General features: G+C 38.2%; 2 protein-coding genes across 3 annotated transcripts in view; one reads left to right on the top strand and one right to left on the bottom strand.

The window, feature by feature from the left end:
* The first annotated feature begins 2,163 nt into the window (after window positions 1-2,163).
* On the top strand, window positions 2,164-4,148 carry LOC122069363. The gene has a single exon (XM_042633360.1). It carries the CDS (start codon window positions 2,374-2,376, stop codon window positions 3,979-3,981), a length of 1,608 nt encoding a protein of 535 aa, XP_042489294.1. The 5' UTR covers window positions 2,164-2,373; the 3' UTR covers window positions 3,982-4,148.
* Window positions 4,149-7,951: 3,803 nt separating this feature from the next.
* The window catches only part of LOC122069383 (WD40 repeat-containing protein HOS15-like), a 13,824-nt gene continuing 2,211 nt past the window's right edge, over window positions 7,952-19,564 (bottom strand). For both annotated transcript variants that reach the window (XM_042633382.1, XM_042633383.1), the window contains 13 exons: window positions 18,954-19,099; window positions 18,389-18,860; window positions 13,328-13,422; window positions 13,158-13,204; window positions 11,901-12,045; window positions 11,584-11,647; window positions 11,051-11,209; window positions 10,833-10,954; window positions 9,997-10,071; window positions 9,820-9,873; window positions 9,661-9,734; window positions 8,916-8,990; window positions 7,952-8,497 (listed from right to left, as the gene is read on the bottom strand). In XM_042633382.1, the coding sequence (XP_042489316.1) occupies window positions 8,278-8,497; window positions 8,916-8,990; window positions 9,661-9,734; window positions 9,820-9,873; window positions 9,997-10,071; window positions 10,833-10,954; window positions 11,051-11,209; window positions 11,584-11,647; window positions 11,901-12,045; window positions 13,158-13,204; window positions 13,328-13,422; window positions 18,389-18,860; window positions 18,954-19,099 (1,748 nt within the window). In that variant the 3' untranslated portion in view covers window positions 7,952-8,277. The remainder of the gene's footprint in view (window positions 8,498-8,915; window positions 8,991-9,660; window positions 9,735-9,819; window positions 9,874-9,996; window positions 10,072-10,832; window positions 10,955-11,050; window positions 11,210-11,583; window positions 11,648-11,900; window positions 12,046-13,157; window positions 13,205-13,327; window positions 13,423-18,388; window positions 18,861-18,953; window positions 19,100-19,564) is intronic.

Raw genomic sequence — 19,564 nt, 5'->3', positions numbered from 1 at the left:
TGAAAAGAGGACGATAGTCTTTTAAATTGATTCAAAAGAGGACGATAGTCTTCCAATGTCTAAGATAATAGTGGCTATTACATTTGGTGGAATCCGGTTTGGATCAGCAATATAATCCACAATCTCCTTACTATGAATGTGGATCAGATTCTCATACGAGAACCATTTTCGTACAGGCTGATCCACACAGATGGAATCCACCATAGAGTTGGTTGTTGGGTGAATTCCATCTATGCGGATCAGCCCCATACGAGAATGGTTCTCGCACGAGGACTTGATCCACTCCACCTTACTATCACTTTTACAAACTTTTTTTAACTCTCGCATTAAATACTACATTAAGGCTTTGTTTGCTTGCAAGGGGAATTTAAAGGGAAAGGAAGGGAAATTTTCATACTTAAAAAATGAATGTTCATAATTATTACTCCATGTGATTCAATATGATTATATAAATAATTTGATTTTTTTAACCATATTTGGTAATGATACATTTTACATGTACTTTTTATTTTACATATTATAGCAAAGGGTTTTGGATGTAAAGTAAAGTGAAATTTTATAATCAAATATGGAATGATTTAAAGTAATTATACAGTCACATGGGGTAATGATTACATATATTTCTTTTTTAAGTATGAAAATTTGACTTTCTTTCCCTTTAATTTCCCTTGCAACCAAACATAGCCTAAATAATTTTTTCAAATAAAACGAGAAAATTCAAAAAAAATTGTCCCCTTGGAAAATACCATTGGGTTTCTCACTTTCCCTTTCATTAGTAACAAGGAACCCCACGGTCCATAATTTTAAGTGGATAGGTCAGGTAAACCCTTGGCTCATGTAGGATCCACAACCCACATGAAGGACAAGTCTACATAAGGTCTATCTCTTGCCACCTAATGTTTTTTGGATAGCCCTCCCTAATATCACGTAAACCGCTCATTTAAGACCCCACCACCCACATGAACCATGAAAGGTGGAGACCCCAGGATAAATTATGGAAGCTTTATGTAACCCCACGGGGTGGAGAGAATTTAGTTAACTCAGGACCTCTGCTTCCTTGGGCATGGTCCCTTGCCAGTATACCTTACCACCTTGACCCCAAAAGAAAAGGTATACAGATAGCAATGCCTTGACAAGGAAAGAGGATGTGACTAAACTTTGAACAAGTAGAATGGTAACATTGTTCTTAAATAAAAAAAGAAAAAAAATGAAGAGGTAAAAACTCCATGCTACGTGACATTGTCGTTCTCATCTAATCTCAACTCTCCCGTTTTTGGTTGGTATTGTCTAAATGAAATTTTTATAGATGTATGTAGAACATGTAACCTTTTTTGGATTCCTTTTATCTTATTCTCAAAATTTCTTTAAGTCAGAGAAAAATTGGGTTTTAATATGATTCAAAAATATATTTATTGTTATGTAATTGCCAAGAGTTGTTATTGTATAACACATTCTTCAAGTATATATGTATATCATGGGTAAAAACTAGACACAGGGCGACTAAGATAACTCCATATCAGTGAGTGAAGTGAAGATTGTGATCCATGTAAGGATTTAAGTACTCACTCACTCATGAGGTCTTTCAAAACCATAAAGGCAACATTAAGGGAGCTTTATAGGCAGCCCAAAGTGAACAATATCATGAGTTGTAGTTCGTGACCTCATCAATGTACAATGACAAGATCTCACCCTCACTTAAAAATGAAAAAAAAAAATGTGTATATGTTTTGAGTGTTTGAAATAAAATTCAAGGATTTTTTTTTTTTTTTTTCTTTCGTAGCTAAGATAGGGATTATTTAACAGTAATTAGGAGTGTCAATGAAAATCCTTTCATTGGTTTAGTGTTCCATAACTCTTCTAGCTTACAGAAGTATACACAATTGATAAGTGCATCTTTTGACCCTTATTATGAAATTTATTGCTCTCACAGGCGTAACAATCAATCAGCATTCAGCAGTCAGGACACTAATCTCTCGTTTGTGGTCGAACGTGTTGTGTTACGGCACCGCACCATATAGTCCATATACGCACCCTTCTGGTACACATCTCTGCGTGTGAAAACCTTCCAACGTTCGTTCATGGATCGTGGTTCATTCTTCTCCAAACTTGATATATATATATATATATATAAAGAAAATCAAAACGGTATCGGAAGAGGAAAATCTAGAACGAGGCCAGTTTAGAACCACCAATTTCATTTCTTAGCAGGACCCTCTTTCAAGTGGCTAAGGCTCACTCCAGGTTGGCAGTCCATCTATCACTCGTTTCCTTCATAAATATTAAAACAAACACTTCATCTTCATCTTCATCTTCATCTTCATTCTCTAGTCTCCACCTCTCCACTGTCCAGACCAACCAATCCATTATCAAAACATGGATTTGTGGTCATGGATATGTGAACTCCCAAGCTCGGATGAGTGGGTCGAGTCAAACTCCCCACTCGTCTTCAAGCTCGCGATCGAGGAAGATGCCAAACACAACACCCAGAAATTGATTCTTTTCCAAGCAGAACGAACTTCAGGTTCCAACACAGAAGCTCTTGTGACTTTCTCAATTTCCCTTGAGGGATTCTACTACCCTTCCCAAAACCCAAACAAAACCCTGTGGGTATCAGACCCTTGTCCACTCTCCGCAGACAAGCCCTTCCTCCCACTTCTCCTGCAACTCCTCCAAGAAATCATAGCCCGCGCACCTATAGCGTACGATACCACTTGCCCCCGCTCCCAATTGCAGAAGCTCAAACCAGAACCGGTTTCGTGGATTCTCGACTCTCACTCTCCCGAGTCGTTCTCCACCTTCTTCAACCTGGTCTTCCTCTGCCGTCTCTTCTGGCTCTGCGTATGTGATGCCCCTGCAGAAGCCGGCTCCCTCTACATGGAATCCTTGCTGGGTCCGAACCTAAGCGCTTTATCTACCTGTAAGCATGTACTGAGAACTTTCTTGACTTCGATAGGAGTGGACGGAGAACTGTGCTTCATGCACACCCTTGGGTACATGTTAGCCAAGTGGCTGATCTTAAGAGGAGAAGCAGTAGCAGTAAATTCTCAATCACCGTACAAGAACAACCTGCGCCTGGGGTTCTCGTACGCCACTGAATCTCACGGGCTCTGGTCCTTGAAGGGATACGCTCCGGTGTTATCGATGACCCGTATTGGTGGCTCCGATCATGATCAGTATCCGGTGCTGAAGGGGAAGGACTTCGTTCTAACGTACGCACTGGCGCATCAGCAACTGGAGGCCGTTATCCAGCTGGAGTACACGGTGGAGTTTCATGAGGGCTTTATCCAGGTGACCGCACGTGTCGACAACCTACGCTTCCACGTATCCAAGCTGAGTTTCAGCACGAACGATAACAGTAACGGTAACTACGATGAGGAGAGGCATTTCCCGTCGAGGATACGAGTATGGGTTGGACCGGAGATCGGGGCAACCTACGTGGCTGGGCTGAGCCTGGGCCGGTCCACGGACAACCCGGAGAGAGAAGTGAAGACGCAGAAGGTCGTGAAGGGCAATTTCGGAAAATCAAAATCATCGTCCCTGCCGAGATTGAAGGCGACGGCGATAACGTCGACGAGGAAGACGATGAAGAACTGGAAATGGGAGCAGGACGCAGAGGGGAATGCGGCGGTGTTCGAGGCGGTTTTGTGCGATAACACGAGCGGAGACGAGGTGGTCACTTGGAAGCCTAGAGGGGTTGGTGGAGATCCGAAGACGAAGAATGGTATTTTCAGGAAGAGATACTCTGGAGCGAGTAGGACCTTCAACAAGTCAGGAAGCGTTGTGTTTGCGAGGGACGAGTATGGGGAAGAGGTCGGGTGGAGGCTGAGCAAGGATATGGAAGGTAGCGTGCTCAAATGGAGGATCGGAGGGAAGGTTTGGCTGAGCTATTTCCCCTGCGATGTACAAAGTTCTCATTTTGAGACGAGGTGTGTAGATTGGTGCGATGAGGTCGACTTGCCCTTAATTCCACCGGGGAATTAAACTTATAATTTGAACCCTCTGTGTAGAAACTAGAAAGATAGACGTTTCTTGTACTTGTTTTACTTTGTTATCAGAAACCTGTGTAAGAACAAATCTGTAAAGAAATCACCTTCTCCCTTCTCTAAGATGCATTTAATCGTATTGTTAAGTTGAGTTTACAAGATTTAGAAATCAGCTTCAACCAAGAATGGAATTTTTAAGATACCCTTCCAAATTGAAATTTTTAGCTCGAGACTAAACTGCATAATTTGGCGAGCCATTAAAATGGCTTATTCCCTGCTAGTTCGAAGTCATCTAACATGAATTACAGATCCGCAAATCTCTAGAAATCTAAAGTAAAGAGATGAATACTATTGCCAAATCTTGAAACTTGAAAGTGAATAAAGCTCAAAGTTGGAAAGGATAAAGGCCAAAATCTCACGAGCACATGAAAAGGTACAACAAAAATCAATGGAAAGATAAAGAAAGATTAAAGATGGAGTAGAAGACACTAAAGCGAGAAAAAGGAAAAGGAGAAGAAGAAGAAAGAGAGGACACGAGACAAAAGCTTGATTTTTCCTTGAAAAGAGAAAGCTTTCCTTAAATTAGTTGAGGCCTGATTCCTTCGTTTCCTAACATGATAATGGATAAGATTTAAGATACAGAAGCAATACCCAGAACCCACCAAGATTACAGAACATGGATTCCAATTTACGAGGTAAAAGTAATCAAACTTCTTCATCATCATCAATGTTACTATGATATTAGTGATACAGAAATACACAAAATAACGAACTGTATAGTACTATTGAGCTAACACTAAAAATCACTAATATCTGTCCCTATTCACATGTCCTAGTTCTTACCCTGTCACCTCCTCCTCCATAAGCAAGAGTCAACAATAGATAAACCCGTCTTCCATCAGAGATTCACAGAAAGAGAGATGAGAAGAGCACCAGCAACAGGAGAATCTAAGTGTATTCAACGATTGTGGAGAGGATCGGAAGCGTTCGGAACTCTCCTTTTGCTTGAGAAAAACTTATCAAATGGGCGGTGAACGGGCTGCTTCTGGCGGTGGTGATGTTGTTGTTTACTCTCTTGGACACCTAGAGAAACGTCTTCGTACCCAAATCTCGCAGCTTCGTTCTTCTCTGCAGTGACCAAGAGCCAGAAGAAGACCAGAACCAGTACCTTCTGCAACAACCCCCCCTGCAGAGGCAATTGAATGTGCATATTTGTTGTTTACCCACTACCCAGGAAGGACTAGCGAAATGAACAGAGAGGGGTCGAGACTCGAGACTCAGGAGACTAACTGAGTACTGAATCTTTGAGTTAGAGAGAAAAGACATTGGAAGAAGAGAGTATAAGAGGAGATTGGGGCCATTGGGCCATTGGGCCATGGTAGACAAAAGGGTAAACTGGACTGGCTGGTGGCTGGTGATAATGAGTGCAACCTGCAAACAAGGGACACGTCTTACGAGAGAAAGACATTTCTTCTTCCTTTTTCCTGTAATTTTTTCTTGTGTTCACGAGAGAAATCTTTAACCTTTTCTTCTTTTTGTGCTTCTTTTTTCTTGCTTTCAGTCCTGAGACAAGGATTATTCCCATGTACATTTTCTTGACTCCTGCGCTTTTTGTCAATTTAATTTGTTTCATTTGTCGTCTCTTGACCCAATCAGTCAAATTGCCTCACTGTTTATAGCGAACCCAAAGTCTACAATTTCTTCAAAGGTTCCTGAAATTCCACAAACAGGGTAGCGTGGCCGAAGCGGCGAAGCTAACCTCTGTGGGCTCTGGTTGACGATCTTATTTGTTCTTTGGAGTTTTGGGGAACTCTGGTGTGTAAAAGTCAAAATTTCCGATGGATTTGTAAGTGTAAAGGTTTAATGACGAGAATGGATCCACTACTCCTAATGATCATGATCATCTAGTTATACGATTGCTTATTTCCTATCATTATATGGGTGAAGAGGTATATTTGAAAACAAAATAGACAAAATATTAGATGTTCACTCATACGATCATGTGATTGTTCTAACAACCAATCCAACTTCTTTTATTGAGGAGTACGTGCTAAGAGTATTAATGATGAACCACGTCAAAGCTACCACCACTAGACTAAACTAGTGTTCATTAAATGTATGATTGAGATATAATATCTAAAAGGAGGATAAAATGGTTAAAAATAACAAGATATTACCCTTTTCAAGGGAAAAACGGTTTGATCTAATCTGAGCCAATACATATGATATCAGTATTGATCAGACGGGTACAGATTTCAATCAGTAAGATCATGTTAAAAATGGGTAAGAAATTCCTCCATTGACGAAACAAGCCGAGGAAAGTTCAGTGATCGAATTTCCCTTCACCCTAGATGACGTGGGAATCCCTTAATCCACCTCATCTAACCCTTGGATTGGACTAAGAAAGGGTATTATCGCTGGGTATAATGGGTTGTAAAAAAATTTCTCCAAAGCTTAATGATTTGGAAAAAGTTTTACACCAAAAATACATCCATTTAGGATTATAAAAGTCTACCCTATTGTACAAGATAGATAACATCACTGTATCATTCCCCGATACCCACTCCAGTGTCTCACAGTCCACAAACTCCACACCACCATCTGAATGCCTTGATCAAGGGATTTACCGTGACTAAAGGGAAGTCCCATCACCCGTCTGGAGCAACTAGGAGAAAGTATTCTCTCTGTTTTTCTTTCTTCTGAATTGATTGGAGAAAGTTTTCTTGACCAAAATGAATTGAACCCACAACCACCGAGCGTAAAGATGGGACAAGTCCCAAGGATTGGGAATCACATCTGAAAGGGATACCTACCATTCTTCCCCTCCAAGCCAACTTCAATTAAGTGGCTCTAGCAAAGGCAAGACCACAGATGCATGTCGGGTCAACACTTGCAAGAAAACTGGTGGTGGTGAATGAGCCTATGAAGTTGATGCGGGTCGGATTTGTTGGAGTAATTGATTCAAAATCTCGAATTACTTTAGAGGAGAAAAAAAATGTCCACTTGCATGTCTCTACGTCTCTTTCTTTCTTCTTCTTCCTTTGTCCGAACCAGCTTTCGTACACCTCGACTAATTCTCAGGTTCTCGGGGAGATTAACGTAACAACCCACCACCACTTCAATCGCGAACCTAAGACCCCCAATTCGCCCTACCCATCTGAGCAACCTACGGATAGGTCCATGTCTCTATGTCTAAACATAGGTGAATGCATAAAGATCATCCCCCCCCCCATGTCCCCACACGATCTTCCATTGGTCTGCATGGTGATCTTGCAAGTGGATAACATTCTCTTGCCCTTTATGATTTTTTTTTTTTTTTTTTTTTGCATCCAAAGTGAATAAGAGTTTCTTCAGCCAATGGCAATCGTGGCGTTAGGTTGGACTCTGAGAATAGTAAAAAGGCATTTCAAACCTTCAAATATAGGAATTGGTAATTATCATGGGTGAATACAGAAAATTTCCCCTAATTAATTATCAGATTCTTCCTTAGAATGACTTTCATTTTCTATCTAAAAACTTTTGAGTATGGTCCCATGACTTCTCAAATGACACTTCTAAATAGTCCTAAAACTCTGCCACATGGAAATCAGATGTGACTAAAATTGAGCCCCAAGACTCTTGCTCACATTTCAAGTTTCAATCCAATCCAAGTTCCCCACTAGGCAGCTTTTAAAAACCAATACAACGGGTAAATGTAGGATTGAATTAGGTTGTAAAACTAGCTAATCCATACATTATCCTCTCTATCCAATAGTCTAAACAGCCACATCATTTCTCCACGTGACACGAAATGGTAAACTGTTTAAGAAAAACCTTCCAAAACTGGGGTATTTAAAGGCAATTTCCAATCTCAGTTAGCAATTTCGTTTCAGGATCATTTACTAAAAATGACAGTACAAATTCAACTAAACAGGTGAAAGGATAAACCGTCAAGCCATCAGCGATTTCCGATTAGTTTTAAATCAAAATTTTATAGTTAATGATGGGCACAACACATTAAAATTCAATCATAAGTGTCTTCCAGCAGTACAAAAGGGACTACATTACTATATTCATCTAAACAGGTTCATGTATTCAGGTATTTGTACAGTTCTATTGTGCAACGCAAGTTTCATCATTCATGAGCAGCATGAATCAAAAAGTGAATGGAAATACAAGATGATGAGGCAATTAGGATACCAGAATTGGCTAGCTTAAATTCCTCATCATGATTCGTGAATGTGTTTTACACACAATTTGCTCACCACCTTCGGTGAATGCACGGAGCCAGCACTCTTGGTGAAATTTAAACTCACTACATTCGGAAATCCATGACACAGACAGTGTTATTCGCAAAACAGGCAGCAATTTTGCCACCTTCTTTGTTCCAACAGACTTCAAATATGCCTCCATTACCAGTGTATGTTTTAACAAGCTTCCCTTCTCGAGTTGACCAGATGTTCATGCATTTATCTAAAGATCCGCTAGCCAAATACTCACCATTTGGGCTAAATGCAACAGAATATACAGGGTCCCTTATTTTAATCAAAAGACAAACAACAATTAGCCAATGCAGTGAGCAGGGGATATTTGAGATAACAGGAAGCTAAGCAATACATTGAACAGGGTATATTTGAGGTAGACTATGAACACATGCTTATTATATACACATCAGTTGTAAGGGTCAAAATATATATAAAACATGACACATATACACATGATCTATATATATATATATATATATATATAGCCCAAAATGTTAATATATAATCAAAAAGGTAGAAAAAAATTAGAAAAAAAAAAAAAAAAAGATGAAATGACCAAAATAACCAGACAAACTCATTTCAGTCCAATAACCAAAATACCACCCAAATGAAATTATAACTAAGCCAACAAGATTGAAAAAATCCAACATCAGTACATGTAACCAAGTATAGAGGAAAATTTTTTTACCTGTGACCATTTAAGCTATAAAGAAGACTCCCATGCTCCACCCCCCATAACTTTATTGTTGAATCAAAGGATGCACTTGACGACAGCCAAAAGTAAAAAATGCAATATATATATTAGTATTGGGGTTAGTATTATATCAACAAAAAAATGAAAATGTGAAAAGAGAATGGATATTTTGTGAAGTACCCACATTTAATTGATAGGCTTATAAAAAATATTTTATATCCCAGTCTCATTTGACTATAAGGCTCCTTTTGTAAAATCCTTTTTCATTTCTTTTCCATTTGTCCTTTTTATGGATTGTACATGACAAAGAAGAATCCAATCATATGATAGGGTTGCTATCCTCCATGGTGGCAAATCTATCATAACCAAGGACCCACCGCTTACTCTGGAAACATCATCCACAAATTTTCATTTTCCAAAATTTTGTAATATATTTCAGTAATATACTAGATCAATACAATTTTATTTTGCTTTTACCTAACTCTCAAATAACAAAAACGGATGGAATACTCTAAATCCAATTTTTGGTAAAATTAATTACTGAACCATGTAAATCAGAGGGGGAAAAAAAAATCCTCCCCCACTAAAAGCAGATACTCCCTTAATGATTCAATTCAAATTTTAGCACATCCATTGCAAACTACGGATGATAACAAGAAGAAACCTCTGTATGATGACAAATTCCTTATAAACCAGATGCAAATAAATGGAAAGAATTACATAAGAGTCCTAAATTTACCTTGCCAGCACCAACTGCTGATTGGGATTGTTGGTGCCTGGTCCAGTAGGACTCCATCTGATGGTATATATCTCCTGCAATATTTGTAATCAATGTTTATGATTGTTATTTGAACAGAAATAAAATTATAAAAAGACGAAGGGAAAAGCTCATGAGAACCTTGACATGCTCCCTCAAATCGTGCACATACTTGTCCTGCTTCATACTCCATATCTGCATCAAATTTCCATTACAGAAGTTAATAAATTCCAGACCATGAAAATCTTCCCATTGAACAAATAGGAATATGAGGCCCTAGGGAATCCAAAAAATGCTTAAGAAGGATCCAAGAGTCACCTTTGAAGTGAAATCATCAGAGCAAGAAGCCAACAATGTTCCAGTTGGATCCCACTTGATAGCATTAACTTCTCCCTGAAAAAACCAAAACCAAAAACAATTAGATAGCAGCTCAGTAACAGTACTCTTTAGCTTCACTTTATACATGTTCCCTTGATTTTTTTTGTATTTCTTGGATTTCTATTTGAGGATACAATTCCATCAATAGATGAAAACCCAAATAGAAAACTCTCATCCCAACCGTTCTAGCCAATTGATCAGATATTGCAGCACATCCAAATGTAATGATAGACAGTGGAGCTAACTACATGAATGTGAGTAAGAATCCTAAACAACCTAAACCTGATATTCTTTTGAGTAGCATGTCCAATGAATTGATACACAAGGGAGCTAAGAAAGAACCCAAAGGCAAGCCTGACAATCTTTGATGTCTGCCATATAGGAGGAGACTCAATACTGTACACGTTCTGATCTGGTTGAATGAATCCAACCCCATAATTAAATTGAAGTAGGTTAGTTCTGATAACCCGATTCCGTTGGCCATTAACAAAGAAGATGCTATTTTGACCAGTAGAACCCTACCCTCATGGCACTTCTCTTCCAATAAAACCCACGGGATACTTCTAAGAAAATGATTAGGATTTCAAATGATAGCAACACTATCATGACTTGATCAAGCCACAAGCCACTGAGCTGAACTGAATACACAATTATTTATTAACTGAAATGATAATTACATATCCAATCATAATTTTGCTATGCTAAGAAGAAAGAAGGTGAAATGAATGTGTGCAGTGCGACAAGAACAAATAACCACTTTATTGCAAGAAACAGACCTGATGCCCTGAAAAAGTTCTAATGGGGCGATTCTCTCCAATCTTGCAAACATAAATCATGTTGTCTGTTGAGCATGTTGCGAAGGAAGCATTGTTTCTCCAGTCAACATCAAGTGTTGGAGCTGCCAGTTTATCAGATAAATTAACTTTATACTCAAATAGTTGACTTCACTGAAAAGAAAGAATACAGATTCTCACAGGTTTAGTGACAAACATACCTGAATGAAATTCAAACTGTTGCTTCCACTCCCCTGTCTTGACATCCCACACAATGGCTGTTTTATCAACACTGCCACTAAGAAGACAATCACCCTTCTTGTTCCACTTTAGAGAAAAGATGGGTCCTTTGTGTTTGTTTAACGTGCTCCTCAGCTCCCCTGGGGGAAAACATAAAATATAAGAATTGAATCTTCCAATCAACAGCTAGGACTAGACAAGTTTTTAAAGTGATATCCATAATCATACATGAATGTCATAACAAGATTCATAGTATTCTCAGATGAACAATATGGATTACTAGAGCATAAATTTCAAAGTAAACACCACAACGGTCCCAAATTACATAACATTATCTTAACATGGTTATTAAGTGCAAAAGCAGGATTCTGATATAGGACATAAACCTTCTAAACAGTCATGACTTACTACAACTTATAAATCTCTAGCACAAAAACAGAGCATTGGCCGAAGGGAAATTCCATTTCCAAGCTGACTACTGAAGAGAACAAAATAGGAAAGAGAATAATGCTACCATCTCTACTCCAGATTCTTGCTTGCCCATCATATGACCCTGTCGCGAGTAGTGTCCCTTCCCCCTGCACAACAACAAACAAAAAGTGAGAAAAATAATAATATCAATCCAATAAGACAATAACCTAAAACTCTCGACAACAAAAACACAGAAATGCAATCGGACTTTGACACATCAAAACACAACCTCCGGCTTCATCTTTGTTGAGTGAAAATTCAAATGAATTCATATCAGTAAACATTTATCAGTATTCATTCCCAATTGTAATTTAATGGCATTCACATAATCAACACCATCAGTAATTTAAGGTAACTCACATTCCAATCAAGTGTAGTGACATCCTTGCTTTTCTCATTAGTTCGACCCTTAAAATGTTTCAAGACAAGTACGTTTGGAGGCCCACTACTAGAGCAACAAGGCCCATCTGGGATTTTCCAAATCCGTGCTGTTGAATCTCCAGACCTATAAAATTAGACGATACCATAAAATCGTAAGATCCTTAGACAATAACATAAGGATCAAGATTCTCTTCACCATCACCTTTATTGCTGTTGGAAAGGACCCTTTGGACACTCAAGGGAAATTTTGGGACTTCGTACAATGGGGAGGGTAGAGATTATGACCATCGATTGACAGGGAATCTCTTCACCCATGGTGAAGAGAAACTTTCTCCATAACATAGTCTATAAGATCTAATAAAGTAGTAGTCGAACCAAAACCGACTACGATTATGACAAAATGTAAGAAGCAAAAAGCATATAGAAATGTCAAAGTCAACAGAATGAGTTTAAGGAAATGTTCAGTATATTAATAATAAACATTAAGATTATATGTAAGCATGGTAGCGAGTGGCAAAGGGAATTGAACCTTGCAGCCACTCTCCAAATATAAACACCCTGTTGGAGGTACAATGTCTTGAATTCCATCTGTGGCAAAAGTGGGCTGATTCTGGTCTAAGGCTATATGGGTACTTCTGTAAATTCCTATATAAGGTTTCGCCATATATTTGTAGTGAGGTTTAAGTTGAGAGCGGTGGACGAGCATTGTAAGCCTATTCTCAATTGATAGTGAAGCAGGATCTCATCTCACCGAAGGCGTTGGCAATCTTGCCGAACATCGTAAATCTATGTGCATAGTGTGATTGCTTGTTCTTATTTTCCCCCTTTTTTTTCTTTTTTCTTTTTTTTTTTTTGCATCATTTTAGGGTTGCATTTCTACTACACCACCACCCCACCCCAAAAAAAAAAAAAAAAGAATTCAGGTAGTCCAAAAAAGTCAAGAAGTCTTTATCAATTCAGGGAGAAGGTTTACCTTGAACAACACTAGTGTGGTGTTAAAAAAATCTTGTACCAAGAAAAAATATTTGGTGTGATATCAGTTCAATCTACCATGCATTGCCTGATCCTCATTGGGGTTTGATTGCAAGAGAACCATAAAAAGAAATTATCTATTTAAAATAGAAAATGGGAGGAGACCGCTGCAGGAGGGGGGGGACTTCTATCATAACAAGGACATCTACATATCTGAAGAAATCATTTTCATCAATAAAATTTCCTATGACAAAAGGCACCCACCCTGACGCTAGAAGTGAACCTGCTGGACTCCATGCACAAACAAAAACCTGAAGGCAATACAAAAGGGGGATAATATGAGAACAGATAGAAAGTATACAGGAAGACAAGAAAAAAGAGAGTAGAGGAAGAGATGCAACAAGAAAGAGAAGGGGGGAGGGCGAACATCGAACCTCAGAAGTATGCCCTTCCAAAATAGTTACATCTGATGCTGGAATTTCACAAGGCACAGATGGCAAACTTGTACATATATCCATTGGCTCCGGCACTAAGAAGATGCACGAAACTTTTAGAGAATTTTAATTTGCAAGAGGCTGTGATATAAATACTTACAATTCATCTGAGTATGCATGAAAATTTTAAATCCAATGACACCAGACAATAATCAAAGTACCTTAGCAGTCAAAACACAGAATTGGGATTATTTGAGTGGAAATAAGCCTGGGGTAGGGTGCTATACATGTTGGGTCTTTGGTCCAATAGGTTATTATTGTAATATGACACTTTAAAGGACCTAAATATGGGTAGGAGGCGTAGCAATAAAGTTCCTCTATTAGTTAGTCTAGTTAAAGACCTATTTTTTTTAATTGTTATTAAAGTGTTTTAGTTGGGTGGAATAGATATATAGGGTCGCCTTGTTTTAAGCTGCTTTCCTTTATTTTCTGCGGAGTTTTAGTACGTTAAGAGTACCTCCATATCAAGGTATTGTCTAGGTGAATTCTAAGTTTAGTTTGAACCTATTTTGAGTATTTTATATAAGGCTGTAAGGGGCTTCAGCCCTGCACACGAATTTGATGAAACATTGACTTGCCTTTATTTTCTGTGAGATAAGAGCTCCTTGCTGTGGTGATGACAACCTTACAAATCATGTGGTGATTCCCAATCATATCTTTTTTTTTTTTTTCGTTTCAGTTCATCAAAAACCCCAAAAATCCTATTGTTTTTCAAGAATCCTAATTTGTTTATGCTTCTTCAAAATCTCCTATTTTCAGGATCTGTTTTCTTGTTTCTGCTGGCTGATATTTCATTTACTCAAATCCCCATTCGATTCTGTATAAACACCAAAAAGACCTTCCATTGAATTTGCTTTTAGCATGGGTTTCGGTTTCCAAATTCAAGTAAACTTGGATTAAAATATCAAAGCAAGATGATGGTTAGATTGGAAGAACCAAGCGAGGACAGAAAATGGAAACTAAAAATCCACAATTAGAAACTCAAAGAAAAACAACTAAAACTCCAAAGTGGATGGTTGGATGAACACCAAACTTGTATTAAATAAGAAGGGGGAGTAGAACAACATACTAAAAATTGAAGACCATCTGACCATGGATTAGAGAGGGATGCATGTCTTAAGTTCTGTTGCACAGAATGGACAGAACAGAATATCACATAGAGTTGAACTTGATGAAGTCCTGTCGAATATTAGATGAGAAGCAAAAGCAACGAAAGAACTAAGAATAGAAGATAAGGTAGAACCTAGAAAACACCATTACAGGTCATGGTTGACAGTATATTGTTGCTGAAATTTCTGCAGAATACGGAAGAAACAGAGGGAAAGAAGATGAAGCAAAAGAAGAGAAGGGAAGAAGGGGACATATGACTAAGGCTCCATTGTGGAGGGCCGGTTAGGGAAGAAGGGGAAACCTGAGATGAGACTCAAAGTTGCAGGGGAAGGATGGAATCGCAAAAATGAAAAGAGGGTGGGGGGCGGGGAATATCGCAAGCACTCACAAACGCTTCCCTATTCATTCTTCATTCTGAAAATCTATCGTGGTTACATGGTATAAATTAAAGAAACCAAAACACTCCTATTCTAACTCTAAAACTGGAATATAATGGAACTCTACAACTAGCTACCCTATTCAAAGTAAAACAAAAGACTAGAAGATAAATCCAAATAAATAAATAGACTCCTAATATCCTACTAGGATAGAGACCCAAATTGAACCGGTTCTTGGTTTGGGTTCCCAAACGGGCTTTGGTCGGTCCAAGGTAGTGCGCCTGCATCACTTCACCACCCTCCCAATCCAGGTATTCACCACGTTGAGTTGCACTTGCTTCACCACCAGAGCTACTCTCAGGATCACCACTAAAAGAAACATTCAATTGAACAATAGCCAAAATCCATGGGCAGCATGGGCCCCCCTCCTTTATTTACTGCAGTTAATAGCTACATCATAAAAATAGGAAACTCTACAAAATTAAAAAGTAGAAGAAAAAGGAAACAACTAAGGAGCACAACTAACTTAGCCTAGAAGTAACAACTTAATCCCGTATAGGCCTTCAATCCCTAATATTTGGGCTTATAGAAAGGGCATGTTACAATAGAAAACTCAAATTATTTAACCAATGACCCATATAACCCATTGAGAACTTAAATTTGGGCCCAACTTATTGTACCATGGGCCCAGGGGTTTAACTTGACCCCCCCCCCCCAAAAAAAAAAAAAAATCCTAAACCAAACCCAACCCCGAAAATTCTTCTTCCAAAGGATGTGATCAACATCAACATCTTCACCAGACTTCCAAAATCAAGCCACATGATACCAGTTTCTTCTTCTTCTTCTTTTTCTTTTGGGGGGGGGGTGGATTTACTAGGTTCTTTCTTAGACACTGGCCCTAAAAGAAATTTGGTTTTCAAAGTTCCACTGAAGATTTTGCTAAGTTGGTTCTATAGTTGCATTAGGGTGAGGAAATTCGGATACTGCTAGAATTTCACGTCAATCTGGTATTATGGTAATTGAAGAAAATCCGATGATGGATAATATATGGTGAAAATTGGGGAGAGAGATTTTGTAAAATGAGGTTTAGATATTAGGGATCAATCATGAACAAAGAAGGTAACATAGAGGATGATGTTTCATAGAGTATTAAAGTAGGATGGACGAAGTGGAGAGGTGTGTCTAGAGTGTTGTGTGGCCGACATATTGCTTTAAAGCTTAAAGAAAATTTTATAGGGTTGTTGTGCGCCCGACTATGATATATGGGGTGGAATGTTGGGAAGTTAAGAAGTGTCATATAGAGAAGCTATGTGTGGCAAAGATGAAGAATGTTAAGATAGATGTGCGGCAAAACTAAGAATGATAAAGTAAGGAATGGGCATATTAAAGCTTATCTGGAAGCTGCCACAATCAATGACAAGCTCCATGAGAGTTGTTAGAGGTGGTTGGGCCACGTTCAACAGAGGCCTAGGGATGCCCCAATGAGGAGGAGTGACCAGCTTCCGATTTAAGGAGCTAAAAGATCTAGGGCATGCTTAAAATGACCAAAAGAGAAGTTGTGAGGAATGACATGCATAGTCTAGGGATTGTCCCAAGTATGACCTTGGATAGAGCAGAGTAGAAGGCAAGGATCCATGTAGCCAACCCCATCTAGCTGAGATTTTCCTGTTATGTTGGTGCTGGGCCTTTTTTACTTTTACTTTCACTTTCACTTTCACTTTCATTGTTCTTTCTCTTGATTTTCTTTTCTCATATTTTGTCTTTTGCTCAGATCTATGTAGTTGACCCCATTAAGTTGGGATAAAGCTGAGTTTGTTGTTGTTGTTGTTGCTGAAGGAAATTAAATGGTTCAAATTTTAAAACTGGTCTGGTGACACTAGGGATTAAGTTTCAGAGGAACATATTTGATTAAGGAACTAACAAGTGAACAAAGAAACAAAGTTGATGAATTAAATGCATGAATAATTGTTGGAAACAGAGAGGAGAATATACAGTTGCAGTGGGTCGTGGTTGTTTTTCCTTCTTCTAGTATCAAGAGTTTGAAAAAATGTTAACTACAACAACAACTCAGCCTTTTCCCAACTAAATGGGGTCAACTTGAAAATTTATTAACTGAAGGTTAAAAAAACTTACATTTCGGGAAGTAGTGGTTACATAATAAGTTTGATAGTGAAAATATATTTCTAAGTACGAGTAAATGAACCTTCAAGCAAAGTATAAACAGTTATCTCCATTTCCAAAAACAAGGAATTTCAATCATAACTAAGTTCCTCTACATTTTGTTTACTGTGCTCTTTGTCTATAGAAACAACTCTTATATATCATATCACTAGGTTTTCCAAATATTTTGCTTAAAAAGATCAGACTGCTCAGACGATTCAGACTGCCAACAACTGAGCTATATTATTTCAGCCTCCACTCCATATTTAGAAAATATTGACACCAAGAATGGGTATTTTTAGGGATTTTTTACAAAATTGTGTAACGACCAAAAGGCTCCATGTCAGACCAAATCTATCCCCTTGATCACACTACATTAGTTACCACCAAATTGATAGACCAACCGAAACTAAACTTACCTAATCAGTGAAACCACTTAAAACATAATTTTTTTTTCCTGAACTAATCTAACTAGAAACCTAAATTAAACAACAATGACTACAAAAATCTTAATAAAACTGTAACAAGGTAGATAGAAGGATTATTCACAGGCCAAGAACTTAGGTAAAACTTTCCCAATTTAGTCAAACTACATAGACAGTAGATTTCAATTCCAAAATTTCTATGAGAATGTCTCCAATAGTCCAAGTAGGAGCAAATTGCAAATAATTCATACCATTTAAAAGTAAAAAGCTTCTTTTCTTTTTCTTTCTTCTTTCCCTCCTCTTTTGATGGTTGATAGTTGGCTCAGCTGGTAAAGTCTATGGCATGTTGTTGCCAAGACTTGAGATCAAGTCCCAACTTCACCTTCCTACCAATCTCCCCCTTCCCCCCGCCCCCCGCCCCCAAAAAGAAAAAAAAAAACAAAAAAGAGAGAACAAGGAGCAAATGAAACAAGAGCAACATAGTAGGATCTCATAATATTGCAACAACCTAACAGCAAGGGGACCCTATAGGAACTGGTCAAGAAGCTGTGAGAAATTTGAACCCCCAAAAAAAAATAATAATAATAATAATAAAAATAAAAACTGTCAAAACAAGATTTAAAAACTCAGCATTACATAGTTCAAACTGTCTGATTCTCATTGGATTAGACAAGGACTTTATTAATTCAATCCTTCATTTGGATCAGGATCCAGAACAATCTGGACCAGTATCACTCCCTACTGATCCATCCTACAATATCAATCCTGAAATCTTCCCATGGGAATGGCCTCCAACCACAACACTGGGTTCATTGGAACAAAACCAACCTCTCAGCATATCTCAATGGACTCAAGTGCCGGATGGCAACCTAGAATGCCATTGCGATAGGCTGCAACTAGGGATTTTGAGGATAATAGTTTAAATTTACCTCCACAAATTCCATCATCGTCGGGTTTGACATTGATCTTCTCTTCGCGATCTCTGACTGGTTCTCTATCAGTGCTATCCTCATTCTGCTTTTCTTTTTCCTTATCTTTTTCTATATCTTTTTCCTTATCCTTTTCCTCTTCCTTTTCCTTTTCCTTTTCCTTTTCCTTTTCCTTTTCCTTTTCTTTTTCTTTTTCTTTTTCCTTTTCCCTTTCATGATCCTTATCTTTTTCTATTCTCTCCCCTTCCCTTTCACACTCTCTCTCTCTTTCCAGTCGTTCCTTCTCCCTTTCTCGCTTTTGTTCTCGTTCACGTTCCTGGTCATATTCCCTTTCTTTTTCCTTATCCTTCTCTTTCTCCTTTCGAAGATTTTCTTTTCTCTCTCTTATGATTTGCTGTAGTTCGTTGACATCCTTTGTTATAAGATCCAGAGGTTGTAAGAAGGAGAAATCATCGTCCTCATCTCCAGAACTCTAGCAAGCTTAAAACAAGCAACGTTCAGAGTAAAATTCTAGAGCATTCCATAGCTAAAATTCCTGATATAAAAATGAATTGAGCACACTTACGGTACTCAAGTTTGCTTCCAGCTCAAGATATTGAAGTCCTTTCTGCACGAATGTAACAAGAGCACCTGGTGGAACTAAACTGCCATCAATAGGGCTTTTGTCAATCCCTGCCTCATATCCTAAAGCAAAAGCAGAATGCGTGAAACCTGTAGGAGAAAGAAAATTCAGAAGATGTCACAAAATAATATGGGGGAAAACAACATGAGAAAGTTGAAAAGATAAGCATCACAATGAGGATACAAAATAACCATGAGATAACAAACAGATGAATGTTTTAGGTTTCTGACAATACTATACAGTTCAGTCTCTAACATTTGAAAAAATAAAGGATAAAGAAAAAATCTGAACATGGGTAAGATTATTTCACAATGGACCACCAATGATGCACATCATGGGCTAAAGAAGAGCTGAGAAAGGGCTGGTTGGTCCAACTTCTGTCCTACTTTGGATTTCAGGCTTATTTATTATGGGCCTACTTCTATTGTTCTACAAGGATTAGCTAGTAGTTACATATTTTCTTTGTCATGGTAATCAGCCCTATCTCTATTAAGATTTACAATGGTGTTCAAGTTAGCTTCCTCTCCTTTCAATTTCTAATTTTTTTTTTTTTT

Source organism: Macadamia integrifolia, unplaced genomic scaffold, assembly GCF_013358625.1.
Source record: "Macadamia integrifolia cultivar HAES 741 unplaced genomic scaffold, SCU_Mint_v3 scaffold595, whole genome shotgun sequence".
NCBI lineage: Eukaryota > Viridiplantae > Streptophyta > Magnoliopsida > Proteales > Proteaceae > Macadamia > Macadamia integrifolia.
This window is presented reverse-complemented; position numbering and strand designations above follow the sequence as displayed.